Source organism: Pristiophorus japonicus, chromosome 7, assembly GCF_044704955.1.
Source record: "Pristiophorus japonicus isolate sPriJap1 chromosome 7, sPriJap1.hap1, whole genome shotgun sequence".
Taxonomy (NCBI): Eukaryota; Metazoa; Chordata; class Chondrichthyes; family Pristiophoridae; genus Pristiophorus; species Pristiophorus japonicus.
This window is the reverse complement of record NC_091983.1, coordinates 223,529,636-223,557,235: the sequence shown is the minus strand read 5'-3', so window position 1 is coordinate 223,557,235 and position 27,600 is coordinate 223,529,636. Positions and strand designations below refer to the sequence as shown.

At 48.4% G+C, this 27,600-nt stretch overlaps 1 protein-coding gene across 6 annotated transcripts in view; it reads left to right on the top strand.

Moving 5' to 3' along the window:
* The first annotated feature begins 1,545 nt into the window (after nt 1-1,545).
* LOC139267479 (vascular endothelial growth factor A-like) overlaps nt 1,546-27,600 on the top strand; it is a 40,773-nt gene continuing 14,718 nt past the window's right edge. For 2 of the 6 annotated variants that reach the window (XM_070885857.1, XM_070885852.1), the window contains exons 1-6: nt 2,188-3,175; nt 8,122-8,161; nt 21,623-21,819; nt 23,954-24,030; nt 25,106-25,138; nt 26,193-26,264. In XM_070885857.1, the coding sequence (XP_070741958.1) occupies nt 3,110-3,175; nt 8,122-8,161; nt 21,623-21,819; nt 23,954-24,030; nt 25,106-25,138; nt 26,193-26,264 (485 nt within the window). In that variant the 5' untranslated portion in view covers nt 2,188-3,109. Of the gene's footprint in view, nt 1,618-2,187; nt 3,176-8,121; nt 8,162-21,622; nt 21,820-23,953; nt 24,031-25,105; nt 25,139-26,192; nt 26,265-27,600 lie in introns of those variants that run through there. The other 4 variants (XM_070885853.1, XM_070885856.1, XM_070885858.1 and 1 more) reach the window with 4 other exon arrangements.

Genomic DNA, 27,600 nt, shown 5'->3' with positions numbered 1-27,600 from the left:
GTAATTCCAATGCAAACACACGGTGAGGTGCATGGGGCCGGCCAGATTGTTGAAGCCCATGAGACGATGCCCAGCACTAGTGATTTTCAGGGAGCAGCTTTCATTCTATGTATAGGCCATAGTGTTCTCAATCAGGCCAACATCCCCAGCATCGAAGCACTGACCACACTCGACCAGCTCCATTGGGCAGGCCACATAGTCCGCATGCCCGACACAAGACTCCCAAAGCAAACGCTCTACTCGGAACTCCTACACGGCAAGCGAGCCCCAGTTGGCCAGATTAAACATTTCAAGGACACCCTCAAAGCCTCCTTGATATAGTGCAACATCCCCACCGACACCTGGGAATCCCTGGCCAAAGACTGCCCTAAGTGGAGGAAGCGAATCCGGGAGGCCGCTGAGCACCTTGAGTCTTATTGTCAACAGCATGCAGAAAACAAGCGCAGGCAGCGGAAGGAGCGTGCGGCAAAACTAGACTCCCCAGCCACCCTTTCCCTCAACCACTGTCTGTCCCACCTGTGACAGAGACTGTAATTCCCATATTAGACTGTACAGTCACCTGAGAACTCACTTTTAGAGTGGAAGAAAGTCTTCCTCGATTTTGAGGGACTGCCTATGATGATGAGGCCAATACAAGATACTGAAACTGCAATGGCTATTGCCCATGGAGTTTCTCCCTCTACTTTTGATCTCTTCGACAGCAGTACAGTGTGCTCATCTTCACCGTAGTAAGTCCCTCTCACCTTTATTCCTTTACCTCCATCCATACACACACACACACACACACACATCTTTATTCACCATTTCATAAAACCATAGCAAACTCCACATGGGAGGAATCTATTCAGCCCTTTCCTGCCTCCATGTCAGTGCTGCGCTCCAATCCCATTTCCCTCTCTTTCCCGGTGGCCTTTAATATTTATTCTTCCAGTCTTAGTCTAATTACTTCATGTCTGTTGTGATTGACTTGCCTTCAATTGCTCATTTGTGGTAATGTACTCCATATCCCGACAACCCTTTGCATGAACATTTACTGAAACGTAGACATGCGTAGAAGTTGCAAACTCGAACCAGGCCACTCGGCCCACCTATTCTCTGCCAGGGTTTCCCCTCCACACGAGCCAATAGTCCGGATCACATTTACCCATCCCTTTCCCATCTCCCTTTCAACTTTTCTTCCTTCATTTCCACCCCCTGTACCCAAAGTAGCCTTGACTGTTCTAACCATTCTCTTTTACTCCGAGTACTAATTCTTCTTGTTAACCCGTGGAAATAGATTTACACTCTTTACACTCAAACCCTTTCTTCGGTAATTAATAAATCAATATTATTATTATTATTGTTTGTGAAACAAACAGAAAAATTGAACAAGATTAAAACTAGCTCTGAAAAGTCTATACCTGGGACCCGCAGAAATATGCCTAGAAACAAGCATTGCCCTTTTAAGAATAGGCAAATCAATCCAACTTTCGCTTTTAAAATCTCGCTGGGTTTAGTTGCCGAGAAGGCAAGGTTGATAGGCTGCACAGGCTCCCTCTGTGAGGCGTTAAATCTCACCAATAACCTCATCGGTGGGGGGCACATTGGAATCTGGAGAGCGAAAAACAAAGGACCAAGGTCCATCCAGTTCACCTTCAACCATCCTGGCAGGGGCAGGACACAACGATAATGGAGTTGCCGACTTATCGTGGCAATCAATCTCGATCAATTATCTGCACAGACCCAGACACCAAGCGGCGGGGGGGGGGGGGGGGGAGGGAGTCGTCCCCAGTATTGGGTGAGCTTCGGGGGTCCCCAGTATTGAGTGAGCTTCGGGGACCCAGAGGTGCAAGGTCACCTGTTCCAACCGAGCCTGCTACACGTCGCGTCTTAAACTCTCTGCGTCCCGAATCCCAAAACGTTATTTTCTGAAAGAAATCGATCTAATTCGAAATCTGAATGTATCGACACAACCTGTAATAAACGAATGACCCCCTACCCCCACCCCAACCAGTGGAGCAATTTCCCTGTGGTGTTCCTGCCCAGAACTGTCATCGCACAATTGATTCTAAAATTCGAATATTTCTCACTCCCCAACTTTCTTTTTTGCTCAATAGTGAGCAGATAGACAGTGACAAGTATCAAAAGGCTGGCGCCGCCCATTGGTGGAGAGAGAGGGACTGGATTGGTGCAGGAGTCAGCCCTGCATTGAATCAGAGAGAGTGTGAGAGAGGGAGCGAACGCAGTTAACCAGCAACCCTCGTCGTCGGATTACCAACACAAGGAGTTCGAGATCCCACTTCCAACCCAGTACTTTTTTTTCCCTCCTCCCCTCAATTCTATAAATACATATACAGATTTTTTTTCTGTTGGAGAAATTGCTTTTCAATCGGTGCTGGGGTAATTTTTTTCGTGTTCCAACCACAGAGGAGAGACCGTACCAGATCTGGGATTTGAATTTTCATGACATATATATATATATAATTTTTAATTTTTTTTTTCTTTTGAAAACAAGTTGTGGGGCTTCAACCAACCAACTAACCGACCGACACCCCCCTCCCTCCCCTGAAAGAGGCGAGAACAAGCAGCTGTTTGAACAGAGGCAGATCGCTCGAGTGTGTGTGTGTGTGTGTCTGGGAGAGAGAAAGTCTCGTCAACTTTGTCCTTACAGTTGGCCAGCCGAAGACGTGCGGTGCTCGCCGGTGGAGAGGAACAGACACACACCGAGAAGGAGAGAGGGAGAAAATTAAGAGGGTCGATGATTTGTTTGCCACATAGGAGGGATGTTACATTGAGAACAGAGGATTGAAGGCGGGAGACAGAAGAGACCAAGAGGGGAAAAGCCCCCGGCACTGTTACACACAGGAGATCGGCGTTCAGCTCAGCTCAGCCCCTTGGCAGTAAAACATTACAACAGACCGTGATACTGCAACAAGAACTTTTCTGTTTGTTTCTACAAACTCCCTCCACAAAAAAAAACCACACGGGACGTGGAGTAGGATGACGGCTGTCTGCTTATAGCGCGGTGACTCTTTTAAATATTTCTTTTTGTGCAACAAAAAAATTATTTCACCATTAAGAAAGTTCCTCAAGTCGTATTTCTGGTGGGATACAATATAAGCGCGCAATCATGAACTCGCTACTCAGTTTGCTCAACTGGCTCCTGGCCGCCCTGCTGTACTTTCATAGTGCCAAGGTAAGTGCCGCCAGCTCCCACTGCTCTCCGGCTACAATTATTATATCTCATTAATCTAATTGTTCATAATTCTACATATTATATATTTGTTACTTTTAAATTATTGCACAGCAGCACATGTGAGTTGCAGAGCGGTTTGACACCGGCTGGAGCGGAGGGAAGTAATGATGAAATTGATAATATTGTTCAGTTTCACTTCTTTCCTGTCCACTTTCTCTCTCTGCCTCTCACTCTCTCCTTTGCCTCTCTGCCACACACTACCCTCTACCTCTCACCCTTTCTCTGACTCTCCCTCTCCTCTCTCCCTTTCCCTCTCTCTCTCTCTGTCTCTCTCCCCTCTACCTCTCACCTTTTCTCTGTCTCTCCCTCTCCTCTCTCCCTCTCTCTGTCTCTCTCACTCCTTTGCCTCTCTGCCACACTCTCCCCTCTACCTCTCGCCCTTTCTCTGTCTCTCCCTCTCCTCTCTCCCTTTCCCTCTCTCTGTCTCTCTCCCCTCTACCTCTCACCTTTTCTCTGTCTCTCCCTCTCCTCTCTCCCTCTCTCTGTCTCCCTCCCGCTCTCTTTCCTTCTCTCTCTCTCTCTAATTACCTCTGCCCCTCTCTGTCCCTCTCCCACTGTCTCTCTTCCTCTGTCTCTCTCACCCTCTTTCTGTCACTCTCCCCCTCTCTCTGCCCCTCAGTCTCTCTCCCTCTGTCTCTCTCACCCTCTCACTGTCTCTCTCCTTCTCTCCCTGTCTCTGTCCCTCTCTGCCTCTCTCCTTGTCTCCCCCTCTCCCCCTCTCTCCCTGTCTCTGTCCCTCTCTGCCTCTCTCCTTCTCTCCCCCTCTCTCCCTCTCTCCCTCTCTCTGCCCCTCTCTGCTTCTCTCCCTGTCTCCCCCTCTCTGCCTCTCTCCCTGTCTCCCTCTCTCTCTCCTCACACACACACACTAACCAGACTTTGACCAGATATAACCCTGGTTGCTGCGGGTTGACTCGCAGACCGCGATGCGGCTGAACGGACCCCGTCTCCGGAGGGAGGGAAAGATATTTCTATATTCATGCACTCTCCTCCCACCCCCCACCCCCATCTTGTAAGAAAATTATGTGACACGATCGTCTACCTAATTAAAAGGGCAATATTCGCGCGTTTGGATACGCTTTTCAAAAATAAAACAAGGAATGGAGCACAGCAAGCTCCACAGCTGCCCAGTGTGTCCCGCTCAGTGACACTTCGCCCGCCCTTACATACACTTATATCATTTGTACAGACACTCTCAGGGAACTGTTCGCGCTCTCATCCGTCCGCGCCCCCTCGCTCTCTCCCTCTCTCCCTCCCTCTCTCGCTCTCACCCTCTCTCTCACTCTCCCTTTGCTTTCGCTCCCTCTCACGCTCACTCTCCCTCCCTCTCTCCTTCTCACTCTCTCCCTCCCTCTCTTCCCCTCTCTTTTCTCCCTCTCTCCTCTCCTTCTCTTCCTCCCCCTCACTCTCCCTTTCCCTCTCTCCCTCCGTCTCCCTCTCTCCCTCGTTCTCTCCCTCCCTCCGTTTCTCCTTCTTGCTCTCCCTCACCCCCTCCCTTTCACTCCCTCCCCCTCGCTCTCTCCCTCCCTCCCTCTCTCCCTCTTGCTCTCCCTCACCCCCTCCCTCTCGCTCCTTCCTTCCCCCTCTCGCTCTCCCGCTCAGCCTCTCTCCCTCCCTCTCTCCCCATCTTCTCTCCCTCTCCCTCCCTCCTTCTCTCCTTCTCTTCCTCCCCCCTCACTCTCCCTTTCCCTCTCTCCCTCCGTCTCCCTCTCTCCCTCGTTCTCTCCCTCCCTCCGCTTCTCCTTCTTGCTCTCCCTCACCCCCTCCCTTTCACTCCCTCCCCCCTCGCTCTCTCCCTCTCGCTCTCCCTCAGCCCCTCCCTCTCACTCCTTCCTTCCCCCTCTCGCTCTCCCGCTCACCCTCTCTCCCTCCCTCTCTGCCTAACCCTGAAAACGATTTGCGATCACGGATTGGACCAGGAGTTTCGGAAACGTTCTACCTTTGGCCAGCTTACGGGCTGGAGAGGGAGTCTGGGAATTGTGAGACAGGGTCTGTAAAGCAGTGATTGGAGTTGCTTCTATTAAAGCTGAGAGGGGGAGATGGTGATTATTAATTATTATTATTATTTCCGGGAGGGGTGAAAGAGATGCTGATTTAGATTCAAATCCTTCAGTGATGTGCACATTTCCATAGAGACCCGCCGGCTGAGCATTACAGCCTGACCTGACTGCTAATGCCCATTATTACCAGTCAAAGGGCACGGAATAGGCACAGGGAGACAAGCACCGAGACAGACATAGCAACACACACACACTGTCACATACATGCACACACACACTGTCACACTTATACACACACTGTCACACTTATACACACCTACACACACATATATACACACACACTGTCACACGTATACACATTAAAACACTCACACACACACTCAGACAAACACTTATATATTCACATGCACATGCACACACTCACACATTTACACTTATATCCATACTCAGACACACTTTTACACACACATGCTTATATCCACTCACACACACTTATATACACACATGCTCATGCACAATTATACATGTACATACACACACATACCTATACACATAATGCACACAGATACACACTAACACACACTTATACACACTCATACATGCACACACACTTATACACACACACTTATACTCATATATATGTATATATATATTCACAGACATATACACACACTCTCACACTTATACACACACTCACATACACATACTTATACACTGACTCACACACTTATACACTCACACGCACAGTTATACACAGACTCACACAGACATATACACACTCTCACACTTATAGGCACACACACACACTTATACACACACTCTCACACTTATACACACACTCACACACGCTTATACACACACTCACACACACACTTATATACACACACTCTCACACTTATACACACACTCTCACACTTATACACATACTCACACTCTCACACTTATACACACACTCACACACACACTCTCACACTTATACACACACTCACACTCACTTATACACACACTCACACACACACACTCTCACACTTATACACACACTCACACACACACTCTCACACTTATACACACACTCACACTCACTTATACACACACTCACACACACACACTCTCACACTTATACACACACTCACACTCTCACACTTATACACACACTCTCGCATGTATACACACACTCACATTCTCACACTTATGCACACACACACATACACACACACACATACACACATATACACACATATACACACACATACATACACACATATACACACACATACACACATATACACACACACATACACACATATACACACACACACACACAAACACACATATGCACACACTCTCACAATAAAGGGACACATAAAGAAATACAAATAGAGAGACAGGAGAGCAGACAGACGCCTGGAGAAAACCATTCAGAAGTGTACCTGCTTCTGTTTTCGCACTTCTCTCTCCACCGGTCTATTTCCGCCCTCTCGCTGCCTCATTCTGTACATTTCTCCTTATATTTTGTCCCTACACTTCTCAATGCCCTGCCTCTTTCCCTCTCCACCTGTTCCTCCCTCTGATTCTGTGTCTTTCCCCTTTCCCTCTCTGTGTCTGCATCTGGTTTAATCCCAATTTGTCCCTTCGTTTCTACCTCTCCCTCGGTCTCTCCATTTCTCCTTCTCTCCATCCCTCTACATCCATCTATTTCTCACCCTCTCGTTCTGTCTATCTATCTGCACACACACACACACACACACACTTATATTGGACATTCCCAGTGCTTGAACGAGTAGTGAGAGACAGCAGCCTCCCACCTCTCTCGATCACTGCAGCCCTGAAAGGTTGGACCCCTCTGCAGGACGCGAGTTGACCCAGTACAGCAGGTGCCGCTGTTTGGCGAGAGTTAATGTTAAACTAAAGCCATTCTTCACATGCACTGCCTAAATATTTTCTCCCTCTGTCTCTTTAATGATTATCCCCGCGAGTAAATCAATATTTCTTGTATAAAGTCCGTGATGTCGAAACGTGGAATCAGAAGGTCGCATTTCAAAATAAACCCAGGTTCAGGATCGGAATATCCAGCCGCCCTCGCGCTGCTGCCAAGTTTTGTCCAGCCGTGAAAAAAAATGTTTAAGTAAACTTGCGGGTCGCTTAAATGTTTGGTTGTCACGCCCGGCTGACTCAAAAATATTTATTAAAAAAGATATTGTCAGAGAATATTAATTCCCAACCATGTGAATCTTGGAATCTTTGAAAAAAATAACAAGGATACAATCCTTGAAAAATTTGCAGGGCTCTGGGGAAAGAGCAGATGAGAGTGGGACCAATTGGATAGCTCTTCCAAAGAGCCAACACAGGCAGGATGGGCCGAATGGCTTCATTCTGTGCTGTCTGATTCTATGCCCTTCTTCGTAAGGGGTAACACAAATATAACTCGTGTAAGATAATCCAAATTTCTGGAAATTGAAACATTTGCAAGCCTGTTGTAGACTGGAACCATTGGGCTAGACTTTCGGCACATCATCGCCCATTTAGCACCCATATAAGAGCTGAGATGCAGGCTATCAGCCATATTTGCTGAAAATTGCAAACTAGTGCCCGATTATAGCCCATTTATCACTGGCCCAACTTTTGGCACCCATGCATGAGCTGCGTCGCCTGGCCTACTTTAAAAAATATATATATATGATATCCTCGTGCAAGGCCGAGAATAGTGCTCATAATGAAAACTTGCACCTTTTATGTTTGTGCAGTGTGTTTGCAATGTGTCCTTTTAATATCTGTGTGTGTGTGTGTTTTGCTGCCATCACGTTTAATAAATGACAGCCTGGGGAGAATGCCAATGTCTTTGTAACTATTTATCATCTCTCTTCCCTCCTCTTTTTTTTGGCTCTGTAGACGGCGCACATCCCCAGCGAGGGACCCCGGAGGAACGAAGGTAACCAACTGTTGAATGTAACGAACGATAGCGGTAATTTCAAACCAAACCTCATCTATTTCCCCATCACCCTCTCTCCTTCTGTTGAACCGAGACAGATTCCTGTTGGAATTACTCACTGCTCCAGAGTGCATGGTTAGACAGCCACCTGCTGGTCACTGGCAGAAGCACGGCTCTCAGCCTGCATTTCCCCTCCCCCAGGTTTTACCAGGATGACCATAATCTGTATCGGGTATCCAGAGGGGGTGAAGGTGGTGAAGTAGTCTTTTTGGCTATTTAAAGAGCCACTATTTCCATGAATTGCTGTCTGGCGAACTGGTTGTAAGCACAATTGCATCCAAGATTTCATCTGGTGACAGTGTAACGGGTACAGGGCTGGTTCCTTTCCCCACCTCCCCGTCACCTCCAAACAAATCATTTGACATTCACTTCCGTGCAAAGTCAGCACACTTTTAATTGGGCATCGAGCGCAAGTAACGTAATGTTAAACCTTTAGAAATCACTGGTTCAGCCTTAGCTGGAGTGTTGTGTCCAACTGTGAGCAACGCACTTTAGGAAGGATGTCAAGGCCTTAGAGAGGGTGCAGAGGAGATTTAGCAGAAGGGTACCAGGAATGAGGGACTTCAGTTGTATGAAGAGACTGGAGAAGCTGGGATTGTTGGGCAGAGAAGGTTAAGGAGAGATTAATAGTGGTGTTCAAACTTATGATGGGGTTGTGATTGAGTAACTGAGAAACTGTTTCCATGAGAAGGTGGCTTGTCAGAGAAAGGGAGCGGAAAGTATGAGAGACTGATGGTACATGGGATTTTTCCATAACTTGGCCACCGTTCAATTGCAGTGGTCTCTGGATATATTTCACCAATGGAAAGCTGCGTTGGTTGCATGTGACATAAGTTGCGCTGATTACCTCCATAATATGACCGACTGTACAAGATTCAGCTCAGATTGGTACTGACATTGTAAGATGGACTGATACTGGTACATACATTGATACTGGTATAGACACTGATACTGGTACAGGTACTGATACTGGTCCAGACACTGATTCTGGTACAGACACTGATACTGGCACAGTCACTGATACTGGTACAGACACTGATACTGGTACAGACATGATACTAGTACAGACATGATACTGCTACAGGTACTGATACTGGTACAGACACTGATACTGGTACAGGTACTGATACTGGTAGAGACACTGATACTGGTACGGACACTGATACTGGTACAGACATGATACTGGTACAGGCAAAGATACTGGTACAGACATGATGCAGGTACAGGCACTGGTACTGGTACAGGTACTGATACTGGAACAGACACTGATACTGGTACAGACACTGATACTGGTACAGGCACTGATACTGGTACAGACATGATACTGCTACAGACACTGATACTGGTACAGGCACTGATACTGGTACAAACACTGATACTGGTACAGGCACTGATACTGGTACAAACACTGATACTGGTACAGGTACTGATACTGGTACAGGCACTGATACTGGTACAGACATGATACTGGTACAAACACTGATACTAATACAGGTACTGATACTGGTACAGGCACTGATACTGGTACAGACACTGATACTGGTACAAGCAATGATACTGGTACAGACACTGATACCGGTACAGGCACTGATACAGGTACAGGCACTCATACTGGTACGGACATGATATTGGTACAGACACTGATACTGGTACAGGCACTAATACTGGTACAGCTACTGATACTGGTACAGACACTGATACTGGTACAGACACTGATACTGGTACAGGTTCTGATACTGGTACAGACATGATACTGGTACAGACACTGATACTGGTACAGGTACTGATACTGGTACAGGTATTGATACTGGTACATACATGATACTGGTACAAGCACTGATACTGGTACAGACACTGATACTGGTACAGGTACTGATACTGGTACAGACATGATACTGGTTCAGGCACTGATACTGGTACAGACATGATACTGGTACAGACACTGATACAGGTACAGGCACTCATACTGGTACAGACATGATACTGGTACAGACACTGATACTGGTACAGGCACTAATACTGGTACAGCTACTGATACTGGTACAGACACTGATACTGGTACAGACACTGATACTGGTACAGGTTCTGATACTGGTACAGACATGATACTGGTACAGACACTGATACTGGTACAGGTACTGATACTGGTACAGACATGATACTGGTACAGACACTGATACTGGTACAGGTACTGATACTGGTACAGACACTGATACTGGTACAGGCACTGATACAGGTACAGGCACTCATACTGGTACAGACATGATACTGGTACAGACACTGATACTGGTACAGGCACTAATACTGGTACAGCTACTGATACTGGTACAGACACTGATACTGGTACAGACACTGATACTGGTACTGACATGATACTGGTACAGACACTGATACTGGTACAGGTACTGATACTGGTACAGACATGCTACTAGTACAGACACTGATACTGGTACAGGTACTGATACTGGTACTATCACTGATACTGGTACAGGTACTGATACCGGTACAGACATGATACTGGTTCAGGCACTGATACTGGTACAGACATGATACTGGTACAGACACTGATACTGGTACAGGCACTAATACTGGTACAGCTACTGATACTGGTACAGACACTGATACTGGTACAGACACTGATACTGGTACAGACACTGATACTGGTACAGACATGATACTGGTACAGACACTGATACTGGTACAGGTACTGATACTGGTACAGGTATTGATACTGGTACATACATGATACTGGTATAAGCACTGATACTGGTACAGACATTGATACTTGTACAGGTACTGATACTGGTACAGGTATTGATACTGGTACAGACATGATACTGGTACAGGCACTGATACTGGTACAGACATGATACTAGTACAGACACTGATACTGGTACAGGTACTGATACTGGTACAGACACTGATATGGGTACAGGTACTGATACTGGTACAGACACTGATACTGGTACAGGTACTGATACTGGTACAGACACTGATACTGGTACAGACATGATACTGGTACAGGCACTGATACTGGTACAGACACTGATACTGGTACTGGCATTGATACTGGTACAGACATGATACTGGTGCAGGTACTGCTAATATCGGGAATGAGGGCCTCATGGTTATATTACTGGACTAGTAATCCAGAGGCCTATATTTACATGTCATGAGTTTACAATCTCACCACAGCAGTTCGGGAATTTAAATTCATTTAATTAAATAAATCTAGAGTTAAAATAAAGCTCGTATCAGTAATGGTGACCATGAAACTAGCGGATTGTTGTAAAAACCCATCTAGTTCACTAATGTCCTTTAGGGAAGGAAATCTGCCATTCTTACCCGGTCTGGCATATGTGACTCCAGCCTCACAGCAATGTTGTTGACTCCTAATTGCCCTCTGAAATAGACTAGTTAGCCACTCAGTTGTACCAAACTGCTACAATGACTGCAATGGTTCAAGAGGGCGGATCACCACCACCTTCTCGAGGACAATTAGTGATAGGCAATAAATGCTGGCCTTGCATGATCTGCCCACATCCCAGCGACTGCTTCTGTGTGCAGCAGGGATCCAGTGATGATGCGAGGTGATCTCCACAGTCAGTCTGACTGTCCCTGGGATTGTGAAACATAGCCAAGGCTCCCGCTCCTGATCGCTGTCCTCTCACCTTGCCCCCCCCTGCCCACCGTGCCCCTCACTGATGTGTCTTTAAGAGGGTAACGAAAGCAAGGGGTGTTAACTGCCGGATGCTCTGTATATAATAGCAAATCTTCTTGGCTGACACTCCAGTGCCGTACTGAGGGAGTGCTGCACTGTCGGAGGTGTCGTCTTTCGGATGAGACGTTAAACCGAGGCCCCATCTGTCCTCTCAGGTCGACGCAAAAGATCCCAGGGCATTATTTCCGAGGAGAGCAGGAGAATTCTCCCCGGTGTCCTGGCCAATAGTTATTCCTCAACCAGTTGATCTGGTCATTATCACATTGCTGTTTGTGGGGTCTTCCTTTGCGAAAATTGGTTGGCAACAGTGACTACTCTTCAATGGCTGTAAAGTGCTTTGTGACATCTTGAGGTCATGAACTGTGATGTAGAAATGCAAGTTCTTTCTTTTATAGACGGAGAGATCCTTTTATGTCTTTACAGCTTATGACACAGAGCTTTGTATAGCAGGGGTATAGGTCAGAAACTCAGGGATGTGATTCCCTGTATCCCAAGCACTAAAGACTAACATTTACCTCAGGGTGTCCAGAAACTTAACTGGACCAGCCACATAAATACTGTGGCTACAAGGGCAGGTCAGAGGCTGGGTATTCTGTGGCAAGTGTCTCACCTCCTTACTCCCCAAACCCTTTCCACCATCTACAAGGCACAAGTCAGGAGTGTGATGGAATACTCTCCTTGCCTGGCTGAGTGCAGCTCCAACAACATGTAAGAAGCTCGACACCATCTAGGACAAAGCAGCCCACTTGATGGGCACCCCGTCCACCACTTTAAACATTCACTCCCTCCATCATTGATGCACCGTGGCTGCAGTGTGTACCATCGACAGGGATGCACTGCAGCATCTCGCCAAGGCTTCTTCAACAGCACTGTCCAAACCCGCGAAGGACAGGGCATCAGGTGCAAGTTCCCCTCCAAGTCACACACCATCCTGACTTGGAAATATATTGCCGTTCCTTCATCGTCGCAGGGTCAAAATCCTAGAACTCCCTCCCAAACAGCACTGTGGGAGTACCTTCACCATACGGACTGCAGCGGTTCAAGAAGGTGGCTCACCACCACCTTCTCAAGGGATGGGAAATAAATGCCAGCCTTGCCAGCGATGCCCACATCCCATGAATGAATATAGAAAAAAAATGTGCAGACTCTGTTCGGAAGGGAACTGTATATAGTGTGTGTTGCATCAGAAAGTGGGACAGCTAGATGTTGGGGTTTTGTTTTATGTGGTGTCTCTGTTAAGAGTGGGAGCTGTAATGCAGCATATGTTATTTCAAAGTGGGCAGTTAACATACTTTGCATCTCCAGATCTTGGCCAGTATTATAACGCGGCCACTGAATGGGGATTTTACATTCTCCGAATGGCTGCTGAGGGGAGCCAACCAGTGCTCCTTCCATTGGTCCCACTTCATGGTACAAGCATCACTCCTCATCCCCAGCCATGCCCACCCCATCATTGTGTTTGGGGAATTGATGGCATCATAGACCCACAGAACTAGTCCAATGCTTCTCCAACATGTGTCAGCTGTGGCTCAGTGGGTAGCGCGCTCACCTCTCACTCAGAACGTTGTGGGTTCAAGTCCCACTCCAGAGACTTGAGCACAAAATCTAGGCTGACACTCCCAGTGCAGTGCTGAGGGAGTGCCGCACTGTCGGAGGTGCCGTCTTTTGGATGAGTCATTAAACCGAGGCCCTGTCTGCCCTCTCAGGTGGACATAAAATATCCTGTGGCATTATTTCGAAGAAGAGTAGGGCAGTTATCCTTGCTGTCCTGGCCAATATTTATCTCTCATCCAACATCATGAAAACAGATTATCTGGCCATTATTACATTGCTCTTTGTGGAAGCTTGCTGTGCGCAAATTGGCTGCCGTGCTTCCTACATTACAACAATGACACTTCAAAAAGCACTTCATTGGCTGTAAAGTGCTTTGGGATGTCCAGGCGGCGGGTCATGAAAGGCGCTCTAGAAATGCAAGTGTTTTTAGCTGATACAGCAATTGGGTTTCAACATTCCCTTGCTGACCCTGCGCTGGGCCCCCACAACAAGGTAGATAGGGGGAAGAGTGATACACTGAGGTCATTCCCCATAGGCAAAAGTAATAAAAATAGGCAACATCTATATATTATATTGCATGTAGCGTGCACTTCCTCTAAGCGTCACACTTACTTCCTGTCACACCTTATCCATCACACTTTAGGGAATCCTCTGACTCGTCGCGAACAAGGCCACAGGAGATCCACCATAAGTACCTTAGAAGTCTAGCGCGTATTTCTAGTAAGTGTCACGCTTACTTCCTGTAACGCTTTTCCCGTCACACCCCTGTCCTAAAACCATGCATCCCCCAACTTGCCGCAGCTGATGCCAGAGGAAACCTGAAACAGAAAATAGTGGAATTTCGCAATGGATCTGTTGGCACCTGAAAGGGAAAAGACGGGATAAAGTCTTTTTTTGATTCATTTGATTCCTTGTTTTCTCAGTTTTATCGGCATGGTGGATCAGGGAAGGTCGGCTCGCACTTGCAGTTTAACTGGGATCCCTTGGAACTCCTGGAGCATTTTAGAAGCTTACCCGGATGGGTTTTTTCTCTGTATACGTTTTGCGTGGTCTAGGTCTACGTGCAGTGTCAGTCATGGCTCAGTGGGTAGCAATTTCACCTCTGAGTCAGACGGTCGTGGGTTCAAGTCCCACTCCAGAAACTTGAGTTTATAATCCAGGCTGATACTCCTAGTGCTGCACTACCAGAGGTGCTGTCTTTCAGATAAAACCAAGGCCCTGTCTGCTCTCTCAAGTGGATGTAAAAGATCCCAGGGCACAGTTTTGAAGAAGAACAGGGGAGGTCTCCCCATTGTCCTGGCTAATAGTTATCCCTCAACCAACATCAAAACATGATCTGGTCATTAGCATTGCTGTTTGTGGAAGCTTGCTGTGTGTAAATTGGCTGTTGATTTCCCTACATTACAACACTTCAAAATGTACTTCATTGGCTGTAAAGTGCTTTGAGATGTCTTATGCACTGTCAAAAGGCATGTTGTTTTCCTGCTCTGGCCCTGAGATTGGGATTTGCTGCCTGGCCGAATAAATCAAGGTGACTGCAAATGGATACAATAGCAACTGGGCTCAGGGTCAACCATAAGTAGGCCTGAATGTCAGCAAATGTTAAAAATATAGGAGTACAAGCCCCTTCATTTCCTCTCCCTGCGCACTGCCCAATCCCCCTTCAGGGAGAAGATCCTTTATGATCAGGCCGGGCAGTGAGGTTGGCTTCGATTACCACATAAAGGACGGTGGAGGTTGAGGGAGGCTTTGAGGCTGTCCTGATAGTGCAAGGTTATCTGATCTCGCTCCACATTCGACCACAGAGTGTACGATTGGGGTGGGTGGGGTTGGTGGTGTGAGAGAGTGTGGGGGGGGGGGGGGGTGGGGGGTTGAGAGATAGAAAGATAGAAAACTGTATAAACAACTCTGTGTACAGTTTATCAAAATGTCAGATAAGATACCAGCAGACCTGGTAAAGACCATCTTTAAAATGTGATTGAACAGCAACAACACAAGACAAGGTCATACAGTAGAGGCTTGTCCTTTATTAACCTGTCTTTTGCCAACTCGTATTTGCAGTGTCTTACTTCAGAATCCGACTTAACCCTTTCACGACTTTGTTGGTGAATCTTTCCATTACCACAGTTTTTTTTTAATCATTCTTTTTCTCTTTGACAATGTAGTTTTATTTGAGTGGGGAGGGGAAGGGGTTGCCTGTGTGGTGAGTATGGGAGAAGGTTCCTGTGCAGTAGCTTGTAATATAGCCACAGGCGGTTCCGGGCTTGACTTCCCTTCAACCCTGGATGGCGTCCTTGGTACAGAGCGCTCAAGGCTAGGAAGGATGGCCGGGTTCAACCTCCCCGAGTCCCTTGCTGAGCTCGTTGATGTCCGCCGGGACTACTCTCGGCGGGGGAGGGGCGGGAAGGGAAAGTCGGGGCGAGAAGGAGGGTGAGGGAGTCGGAGCTTCTATTCTCTCGGATCAGTGGAGAGGAAAGATTATCCCGTGTTCCTGCGTGGATCGACTCCCTCGGGACCATGCCCCTCCAACACCCCTTACAGCACCCCCCCCCCCCAGCTTTTGGCACATGGGCTCGGCTGTGAAGTCACCCACAGTCGAGCAGCTGGCCAGTGCTCTAGTCGTCTAGACTCACAAGTGCGGAATAGCCATCTACGTGAGATTCTGAAGTGCTTGCGGAACTGTAACCCCCCAGCAAACGTCAGCAGCCTCAGGAGAGGAGAGGGAGGGGGGGGGGAGAGTGATAAAGAAGAGAGAGATGCCAAGCCGTGTTACAGAGAGAAGTGTATCTGCTGGCATGTGTGTGTGTGTGTGTGTGTGTGTTTGTGTCTGAGAGCTGTCGGTATTCTGAGAACAGGCTGCATAACTGTAACAGCTGAGAAACAATACTGAAGGTCAGACACATCATTCTAAAGGCCAATCCCGCAATCTGACCATATTGCTATCACAATCACCCAGCACAGCGCTCTTATCATAGCAGGTTTTTGTTTTTCCTCTTGGCCCGATCATTTTTATTATATACAGTCCAGCAGATTCCCCTGTTGGCATGGCCCATGGAAATTCAGGACAAAGTGAATTCCCCCCTCAGGGCGCATTCACAATGCTGTGGGTATCGGTTGTGGGGAGGGTGTGTTGCTTCCGGAGCTCGAGAAAACTCCGTCTGGTGGTAGAAGTGCGTAACTGCAGGCGTGACAGTGTGACCGGTAAAAAGAAAGGACTTGCACCTTTCACGGCCTCTGACCGACCCAAGACACTTAACAGTCAGTGAAGTACTTTTGAAGTGTTGTAATGTAGAAATGCAGCAGCCAATTTGCAAGCTCCCACAAACAGCCATGCAATAATGATCAGAGAACCTGTTTTTAGTGATGTTGGTTGAGAGATAAATATTGGCCAGGACACCGGGGATAACTCCACTGCTCGCTTTTGAATAGTGCCCATGGGATCTTTTACGTCCACCTGAGAGAGCATCCCATCCCATCCGAAAGACGGCACCTCCGACAGTGCAGCGCTCCCTCAGCACTGCATTGGGAGTGTCAGCCTTATTATGAGCTCACAGTCTCTGGAGCGGGACTTGAAGCCACAACCTTGTGACTCAGAGGTGAGAGAGCAACCCACTGAGCCTTTAGGGAAGGAAACTTGTTACACTTCCCCAACAGGGCCCATATATGACTCCAGTTCCTATACCAACACGGTTGACTCTGAACTGCCCTTGCAAGTGGCCTAGCAAGCCGCTCAGTTGTACCAAGAAACCACTACAGTAGTTCACTAGGTTGATTCCAGAGATGAGGGGGTTGAGATGAGGAAAGGTTGAGTAGGTTGGGCCTCTACTTACTGGAATTCAGAAGAATGAGGGGTGATCTTATCGAAACGTATAAGATTATGAGGGGGCTTGACAAGGTGGATGCAGGGAGGATGTTTCCACTGATGGGGGAGACTAGAACTAGAGGGCATTAATCTTAAAACTGAGATAAGGAGGAATTTCTTCTCTCAGAGGGTTGTAAATCTGTGGAATTCGCTGCCTCAGAGAGCTGTGGAGGCTGCGACATTGAATAAATTTAAGACAGAAATAGACAGTTTCTTAAAAGATAAGGGGATAAGGGATCATGGGGAGCGAGCGGGGAAGTGTACCTGAGTCATGATCGTATTAAATGGTGAAGCAGGCTCGAGGGGCCATATGGCCTACTCCTGTTCCTATTTCTTATGCTCTTATGTTCATATGTCAGGAAGTTGGCCCACCGCCACATTTTCAGGGTGACTAGAGATGGGCAATTAATGTCGCCTTACCAGCGATGTCCAGATGCACACCAAGAATGATTTTTCCCAAACCACATGTGCTGCTGTTAAAGTGGTGCCATGTCCCTTTCCAACCCACAAGGTCTAATTGCTGTGAGTATGAAGTCAGTCAGAGGCCAGTCCCTCTGAGGTATATCTCGAGGTCAATTAGAGCATAGTTATTTCCCTGTAGGTTGCCAGGCGCTGGTAAATCCCCGATGTCAGAGACAGAACAAAGTGTGGCAACTCTGAAATGTCACGTCCAAAGCGCGACGCACTCGAAAATGTCAGCGGCGCTCCCGTGGCGTTGTTCCCCCCCGGCAGTCTTTGCTCGGGAGCATGCTGGCCATGTCCGGTCACAGTCAGCGACCCTTCACCCCTCGCTGCCCGAAGTGGCGCCTCCAGGAAAGTGCAGCTTCTTCCACACCGCCAAGGTCGGCCAGAGGTCGAGGCGCTTGCAGCCAATTTGTAGATTTCCAAGCTCCAGTCTAATCATTAACTCGGGGAGCCATGGCACAGGAGGGAAATGTTCAACTTGTGACGTGTGGAGGTCGGTTGCCCAGCCAGGCCGAGCTGAGCCGAGCCGAGCTTGCCCAGGGTCTGGTAGTGCCAGGCACTGTCGCCACAACCTTGGGCCGGAGGGCATTGTTGTCCCACCGTGCCACCAACAGACCCAAGCTGAACCCAATGTCGGGCGTTACTAAAACAGGAACATTTTCTGCAGCTGTTATCCCATCCCTGAAAGCCTCCTTGATAAAGTGCAACATCCCCACTGGCATCTGGGAGTCCCTGGCCCAAGACTCCCCTAAGTGGAGGAAGAGCATCCAGGAGGGCGCTGAGCACCTCGAGTCTCGTTGCTGAGAACATGCAGAAACCAAGCGCAGGCAGCGGAAGGAGCGTGCGGCAAACCAGACTCCCCGCCCACCCTTTCCTTCAACCACTGTCTGTCCCACCTGTGTCAGAGACTGTAATTCTCGTATTGGACTGTTCAGTCACCTGAGAACTCACTTTTAGAGTGGAAGCAAGCCCTCCTCGATTTCGAGGGACTGCCTCTGATGTGGACCAGATTGTCCCATTAACAGCAGCGGAGTTAGCTAAATTTATTTTTGGGGGGGTGCGGGTGATAACAGTGATGATGCGAGATCTCCCTAGTGCAATATAAATTGTGTTCTATCATGCTATACTATGCATCTGACAAGCTATAACATTATTGCACATATATATATATAAAATGCACGATGTACTCTCAGCAAAGAAAGACTTGAATTACTGTCGGGCCTTTGCTGACCTCAGGACGTCCCAAAGTGCTTTGCAGCCAATGACGTGCTGTTTTTTGTTTGAAGTAAAGCCACTGTGGTAATGCAGGAAGCGGTGTGCTTCCGGGGCATAACACCCCCGATGACAAAGGTGAATGGTTGGTGCCGGTGGCTGGTCGCCCGTCAGCCATGCCAATTTACTGTAGCCGGTGAGGTCCGGGAGTGGGGAAAGGTCCGCCGGCGACGGGGTGGGGGGGGGGGGGGTTGTAGCCTTCGCCTCACGGTGCAGACAGGGCACGTTTCAGTACAGGCGCAAGCCAGGACGCGTGAAACTGCACCGGCAGAGTCTGAGAGGGCCTGGGGCAGGAGTGGGTTAACATCTCGGCGTCGGGCAGAAGAAAAGAAAAACGCTCTTTCCATAATGTATAGTTTTATCTCTGTGCAATTACCCAATTACCTCCCCCCACCCCCCCCACCCCAACTCGCTCAAAAAATAAGATACAAGGCTGTTGATAGTCGAGCGTTCCAGCCTCGCTCATGACTTCGGCAAACATAAGGCGCTCTCTTGACAGAGGCCCGGGAGGCACAGGCCGATATTAAGCCATTCGCTATCAGGTTAATCAGCGATCTTATCAGGCACGCGACCCAGTCCAATCTCCACCAACGCCACCAAGTTTGCGTCTCCAGTCAAATAGAACCACTGTGTAGGCAGACAGCTTCCTCGGTAACTACTGACAGTGGCAGCACGAACAGTGCGGAAAACTGTGAAGTCACACCTTGTTCCAAGTTTCTGGAACAAGCCCGCATGCTGGTGCGAACTAATCCAGGGATTTGTAACGCGACGTCTAAAGGGATTTTCCTCCTCTCAGTTTTCCCTGCACTTCTCCTCTTCTGGTCAAACTGATTTCACTTTGAATGGACCGTGTTCTTGTTGTCCCTCCCTCTCCCCGCATCGCTGCGACCCCCCCCCATATCACACCTCCCCCCGCCCCCGCCCCCACAACCTCCCGAATGACCCAGTAAATATACGGCACACTGGTTCTGAGTCACATGAACCAGGAGGGTCTGAGTTCCCAACCCGTGCTGAGTTCGCATATTCCATCGGGACAGTGACGGGGACATGACAATTAGTCTCAGTGTGGCCCGGGTTAGGATCCCTGCTCCTGATCACTGTACCAACAACAACCTGCATTTCAACAGCGCCCTTAATGTTAAAACATCCCAAGGAGCTCCTCAGGAGCGATTAGCAAACAAAACCTGACACGGAGGCGCCTAAGGAGATATTAGGACAGGTGACCAAAAGCTTAGTCATGGAGGGAGGTTTTAAGGAGCATCTTAGAGGAAGAGAGAGCGAGGTAGCGAGGCAGAGAGGTTTTGGGGGGCAATTCCAGAATTTAGGGCCTTGTCAGCTGAAGGCACGGCCGCCAATGGTGGAGCGAATAATATTGGGGATGCTCAAGAGGGCAAAAGTGGAGGAGCGCAGAGGGTTGTAGAGCTGGAGGAGGTTATAGAGATAGGGAGGGGCGAGGGCATTGGAAGGAATTGAACAGAGGGATAAGAATTTTAAAATCAAGACTTTGCTGGACTGGGAGCCAATGGAGGTCAGCAAACACAGGGGTGATGGGAGAACAAGACTCTCCATTGACAGGGTATTGGTTAGGCCACACCTGGAGTACTGCGTACAGTTTTGGTCCCCGTATTTAAGGAACGTTATACTTGCATTGGAGGCTGTTCAGAAAAGGTTCACTAGGTTGATTCCTGAGATGAGGGGATTGACTTATGAGGATAGGTTGAGTAGGTTGAGCCTATACACATTGGAGTTCAGAAGAATGAGAGGTGATCTTATTGAAACATATAAGATAATGAGGGGGCTCGACAAGGTGGATGCAGAGAGAATATTTACACTCATAGGGGAAACTAAAACTCGGGGACATAGTCTTAGAATAAGGGGCCGCCCATTTAAAACTGAGATGAGGAGGAATTTCTTTTGTCAGAGGGTTGTAAATCTGTGGAATTCTCTGCCCCAGAGAGCTGTGGCGGCTGGGTCATTGAATATATTTAAGGCGGAGATGGACAGATTTTTGAGCGATAAAGGAATAAAGGGTTATGGGGAGCGGGCAGGGAAGTGGAGTTGAGTCCATGATCAGATCAGCCATGATCTTATTAAATGGCGGAGCAGGCTCGAGGGGCCAAATGGCCTACTCGTGCTCCTATTTCTTCTGTTCTTATGACATCCCTACTCCCCTGAAACCAACCCCTCCACCCCTCCCACCCCCCCACTCCCTCCGCTGCACTGAAAACCGTGTATGGATTTCAAATGAGGAGGGGGCCAGGTTTGACAATAAACGTGCTGACAGTATCTGGGCTGGCACGCAGAGGCTGAGCACATGGACAAGGACCCTGGGCTTTTGAGGGCACTCAGGCAGGCGGTTGCTCCTGCCCGTTACAGGCCGATCCCAGGACCACAAGGCTCAGGACCACTAGGCTGAGCCACGGGGAGCCTGTACGGGGAAGGGAGAAATCCCCATCTGATTCCAGAGACTCCAGGGGCTTTGAGTGGAGCTTTGTCCGTTAACCATCTCGTTTTCCTTCCTTTTCAGTCATAAAGTTCATGGAAGTGTGGAACAAGAGCTACTGCAGGCCGATAGAAACGCTAATAGACATCTTACTGGAGCACCCCGACGAAGTGGAGTACATCTTTAAGCCTTCCTGCGTGCCTCTAATGAGGTGTGGTGGATGCTGCAACGATGAGAGTTTAGAGTGCGTCCCCACGGAAGTGCATAACGTGACGATGGAGGTAAAAGCAGGCTTTTGTACTTGGAGGTAAAGCAGGCAAAGCTACTCCAGTGGGATTTGGCCCAATGACGGCACCCTCGCCTCTGGTTCACGAAGGTTGTGTGTTCAAGCCCCACTCCAGCGTTTTTTTTGTTTGATTCATTCTCGGGATGGGGGCGTCACTGGCTTGGCCGGTCCATATGCGGGCCATCCATAATTGCCCCTTGAGAAGGTGGTGGTGAGCCGCCTTCTTGAACCGCTGCAGTCTGTGTGGTGAAGATACTCCCACAGTGCTGTTCGGGAGGGAGTTCCAGGATTTTGACCCAGCGACCGTGAAGCAATGTCTAAGTCAGACTGGTATGTGACTTGCAGAGCAATCTGGAGGTGATGGTGTTCCCATGCGCCTGCTGCCCAAATGGTAGAGTTCACGTGTTGGGGAGGTGCTGCCGAAGAAGCCTTGGCGAGTTGCTGCAGTGAATCTTGTAGATGGTACACACTGCAGCCACGGTGCGGAGGTGGTGGAGGGCGTGAATGTTTAAGGCAGTGTCGCAGATCATCTAGGCTGGCACTTCAGCGCAGCATGGAGGGAGTGCTGCACTGTCAGAGGAGCCGTCTTTTGCTGGCGACGTTAAACTGAGGTGCACTGGTGCGTGTTTAATGGTGGGGCGGGGTGGGGGTGTATCCTCGAAGGAGGGGCCAGTTGGCCTCCTCCTGTGCGAGAATTTCTACCAAGCTGCTGCCCTGGTTGGATATATGCAAGCAAACCTCCCGTGGCGATGCTCACGGGCAATCTCGGGCCTGGAGCACAGCGGCGATGTTGAGCTGCTGACCTAACATGTCACTTTAAGACCACCGCTGCAGTGCTCCCTGTGGGGAAGCGATCTAAATAGGCCTCAAGGTCAATTGCAGGTCAATTGCTGTTAGCGAGGGAAGTTTGCAGATCGCCAGGTGCTTGTAACTTTCTGGCTCCAGGTCAAGCTGCAAACGACCTCGTTGACACCAATTAATATCAGCACAAAATGGCTGCCCCTTCTGTCTAAGCTTTGAGGTTCCGCAGTTTGACAGAAGCTCAGCTTTCTATATATACATATTTGTATATATTTATAGACCTCAGGCCATCCCAAAATGCTTGACAGCCAATGAAGTACTTTCAAAGTGTTGTAATGTGGGAAACAGACTCTGAAAGTCATCCACTGGGAGATAACAGAAGTGCTACAATTGGCCTCGCCTGCTCTCGGCTAAAGGAGAGAGAAAAATCAGCCAGGGTTCCTGCTTCTGATCACTGTAGAATCCTGTAGCAGAGAAGGGGGCCATTCGGCCCATCACATCTGTGCCGGCTCTTTGAAAGAGCTATCCAATTAGTCTCGCTCTTTCACCACAGCCCTACAATGTTTTCCTTTTCAAGTATTTATCCAATTCTCTTTTGAAAGTTACTGTTGAATCTGCTTCCACCGCCCTTTCAGGCAGCGCATTCCAGATCGTAACCACTCACTGCATGATGAAAACATTTCTCCTCATCGCCCCTCTGGTTCTTTTGCCAATTACTTTAAATCTATGTCCTCTGGTTATCAACCCTCCTGCCAGTGGATCAGTCTCTCCTTATTTACTCTATCGAAATCCGTCATCATTGTGAGCACCTCTATTACATTAACCTTCTCTGCTCTGAGGAGAACAACCCCAGCTTCTCCAGTCTCTCCACGGTATCTGACGTCCCTCATCCCTGGTACCATTCTAGTAAACCTCCTCTGCACCCTCTCCAAGGCCTTGGCCTCCTTTCTAAAGTGTGGTGCCCAGAATTGGACACAATACTCCAGCTGGGGCCTAACCAGGGATACCCTGTGCCACCTGGTCACATATAGCGATACCCTGCCAGAAAGTGTAGGTTCTGCTTTTGCTCTGGAGATGTGGGTTGTCGCCCATCCCTGACGCCCTGAGAAGGTGTCGATGGGCCTTTTCCTTGAACTAGTACAACTTGTGGTAATGGTCTTAGGGAGGGAATTGTGAAAACTCGATGGGCCGACTGGCCTACTCCTGTTCCTATAAATCACTATTGAATGAGGGAGGAACGAAATGAGGCTGTATGTATTTTAATGGGGAAGGAGTCACTCCCGGGATTGGCCTGTTATTAATGCGCGTTTGTTGTTTCGTCCCCTCAGATAATGAAAATCAAGCCCCACCACAGGCAGGATATAAGCCTGATGCACTTTGTACAGCACAGTAAATGTATCTGCAGGTGAGAGAAGCTTTTAACATTCACCTCATTCAACCGCACAGGGTCAGGGGAACAATGCCGTCCTTTGGGTGAGACCGAGGTTGCGACTACCTGCTTAGGTGGGCACAAACGATCCCATGGCTCGATTCATAGAGCTTCCTCAACCAAACGCTGTCCATTCATCTCGTTGTGTGTGTTTTGTGGAGTAAAATGTCTGCTGTGTTTGCCTCTCCAGCGACAGTCCACCCTTCCAGCACATGTCTCACTCCCGACATCTATTCCACAAGTTAAATGGGCAAAGGTCCCAGAGGGGAAAGGTCAGTGTGTGACCCACTGTACCACCCAATCCCAGAGGGGAAAGGTCAGCATGTGACCCACTGTACCACATGGTCCCAGAGGGGAAAGGTCAGCGTGTGACCCACTGTACCACCCAGTCCCAGAGGGGAAAGACCAGCGTGTGACCCACTGTACCACCCAGTCCCAGAGGGGAAAGGTCAGCGTGTGACCCACTGTACCACATGGTCCCAGAGGGGAAAGGTCAGCGTGTGACCCACTGTACCACATGGTCCCTGAGGGGAAAGGTCAGTGTGACCCACTGTACCACCCAGTCCCAGAGAGGAAAGGTCAGCGTGTGATCCAATATATCACCCAGTCCCAGAGGGGAAAGGTCAGTGTGACCCACTGTACCACCCAATCCCAGAGGGGAAAGGTCAGTGTTTGACCCACTGTACCACCCAGTCCCAGAGGGGAAAAGTCAGAGTGTAACCCACTATGCCACCCAGTCTCAGAGGGGAAAGGTCAGTTTGACCCACTGTACCACCCAGTCCCAGAGGGGAAAGGTCAGAGTGTTTGACCCACTGTACCGCCCAGTCCCAGAGGGGAAAGGTCAGCATGTGACCCACTGTGCCACATGGTCCCAGAGGGGAAAGGTCAGTGTGTAACCCACTCTATCATCCAGTCCCAGAGGGGAAGGGTCAGTGTTTGACCCACTGTACCACCCAGTCCCAGAGGGAAAAGGTCAGTGTTTGACCCACTGTACCACTCATTCCCAATGAAAACAATATATTTAATATTTTTCTTTTTTTTGTTCCCGCAGACCAAAGAAAGAAAACAAAGAGACACAAAAAAGGTAAGAAATGTCTCAAAATTGAAATAATCCGTACATAGTTTGAAAGAAAAAGCAAAACAAAAAATCATTGAGACCCTATTTCATGTGCTTTTGACTTACCTCAGAGCTGGAGTGTTGGAAATCCTTTACTGATCATTGGCAACATTTATCTAACCAGCACCTTCAAATGTGGCAGTGAAGGTGGCATCGACTAATTTTAGCAACGCGCCTTGGGCTGTGGGGAAGGTAGAGAACCACTTTCCACCGAATGCTATCAACGTCTACAAGACATTCCTAAAGGTGTAAGGCGTATTGGAATCTTTTACCTTCACCTGAGAGGACAGACGGGGCCACAGTTTAACGTTTCATCTGAAAGATGGCACCTATGACAGTGCAGCTCAGTACTGCACTGTAATCTAAAGCAGAGAGCGTCCTGCCAAAAGCCTTCATTTCTTTGAGTGAGGTAACCCAGGCAGAATCCAGTTGACTCACGTTGTATGAGGTCCTCCCGTCTACAGTCAACCGGACATTTCTTGCCTGCCTTCTCAGACTTCTCCTTATCCAAAGAGTCGGGCGAAGAATGAAAACTTCCGATTTTAGTATTTCAGAGGTTAAAGGTGAAAGGTTAAGCCTTTAATCATTTCCTTGTGCCTCATCAGGCCGCCATTTTGGACGCCATATCCACTTACACTTTGAAGTTGGCTCCTGCTTTAAGGATTCTCCTCCAGTCGGTGCACGTTGCTTAACTGTGGCTTGACGGCAGCATCATTTTCGCCGTTTATTTATTCTTCAATCGTTTATGAAACTAAACCAACAAAGCGCTGCAGTCTGCTTCTCAGGAGGTACGAGCTCCACCCAGGGCAGATGTTTTGCTTGCTCCCGCAGGCACAATCCTGTCATCGTTCTTCGGCTGGGGGAGTTTGTCCGATCCCAGAGTAGTCGAGCTTCCAATCCGCAATGCTCCAACAACGCACCCCCGCGCACCCCCACCCCTCCCGCCCGCCTCCCCGACCTGCATCTGCTAGTCAGCTCAGGGGATCTTTTGCTAAACTGTAGAACTGTGCTCTTTTCACAGCAAGCCGAAGAGAGGGAAAGGAAAGGGTCAAAAACGAAGGAAAAAGAAAAACAGAGTGAAACAATGCAGGCCGTACGTCAGTCTTCGCTTTCCCATTCAACGTTCCATGCCTGGCCTGAATAATTCTCTTGGAGCTTATTATTCATTTTAAGGGGCTGGGCAGGAGGGTACCAATGAGAGGGGGCTGGGGGCATGGAAGATTGGAAATGGTGACTGGGAGTAGGAAGCTGCAACTTGATTTGGCATGAAAATTTATTGCACTTTATCGTAATTCTCATCGGCCTTGGTTTGTATGGAAACCAGGGCTGTGGGGATTTGATCTCTGCTCATGGTGGAAGGCATGGCTGGCTTGTACGACCAATCATTACTAATCATGGTGTGACATTAGTCGATGCATCCTTCACTGGGGTTTGCTGTGTCTTGGTGCCACTACTAATACCGAGCGTTCAATACCCACGGCGCGCAGCAAAACTCACCACTCTGTTCATTTTTCCACTTCAAGTTCCAAGTAGTCAAGCTGGAGTCATCCATCTGGTCATTGGCGACAGCGTTCACCATGGCAACCACCTTCGATCTGCTGCCTGACTTCGCCTGGCATCCCGACGGCCTGCTGGGAATTCTGGTCTTGCGGTTCCGCTCGAACCCCGTCAACCACACGTCCAACCATTTCAAACTAGTGCTCATCTTATCATTTATATATCACAGGGCTTGCCCAGATTAGTGTCAGTAGGACAATTTTACCATTAAGTCACTGGAATGTTGAGTAAGATCAGCGATGTTTCAGCAGTTTGTGCCCGGATTGAAGAAGGTCACCGATTATAATTGGTGATATTTTATTCTGGCAAGGTTTGGGCCTTTAAACATTTCTTGGGCCTCATTCGGCCACCATTTTGGATGCCAATCCACTTCCACTGTGAAGTTGGCTCCCACTCATAGATTCTCCTCCAGTCACCGTCAGTTCTTTAACTGTGGCTCGAGGGCAACATCACTTTAGCCCTTTATTTATTTATTCTTTTCAAATCAGTTTCTTGAATCTTCTATTTGTTTTCACAGGGGCGCAACTCTCCCCAGACACAAAATAAGGGCACAAAAACTGAAATTGAACTATTCTGGCCCCTCCTCTAGAACATTTTAAAAGGAGGAACTGCCAAATATGTGGAGAAGGTTGTTTTTCTTTGCGATATCGCCACCTGAAATAATCTTCCAAAAGTACCCAGCTAATAGTCACACGATGGGCTCAATGTGCAATTCTGGCTTTATTTGTTTTGCTTCGTCTAGCCACTGAAGTAATAAGTGTGTCAAATCAATTTAATGTCGTGATTTTCTGTTTCTGAATAATGGATATTCATTTTATTCTGTGGGTTTCTGGAGATACTGATATACCTCAGGAAAATGGTTCGTAAACTGG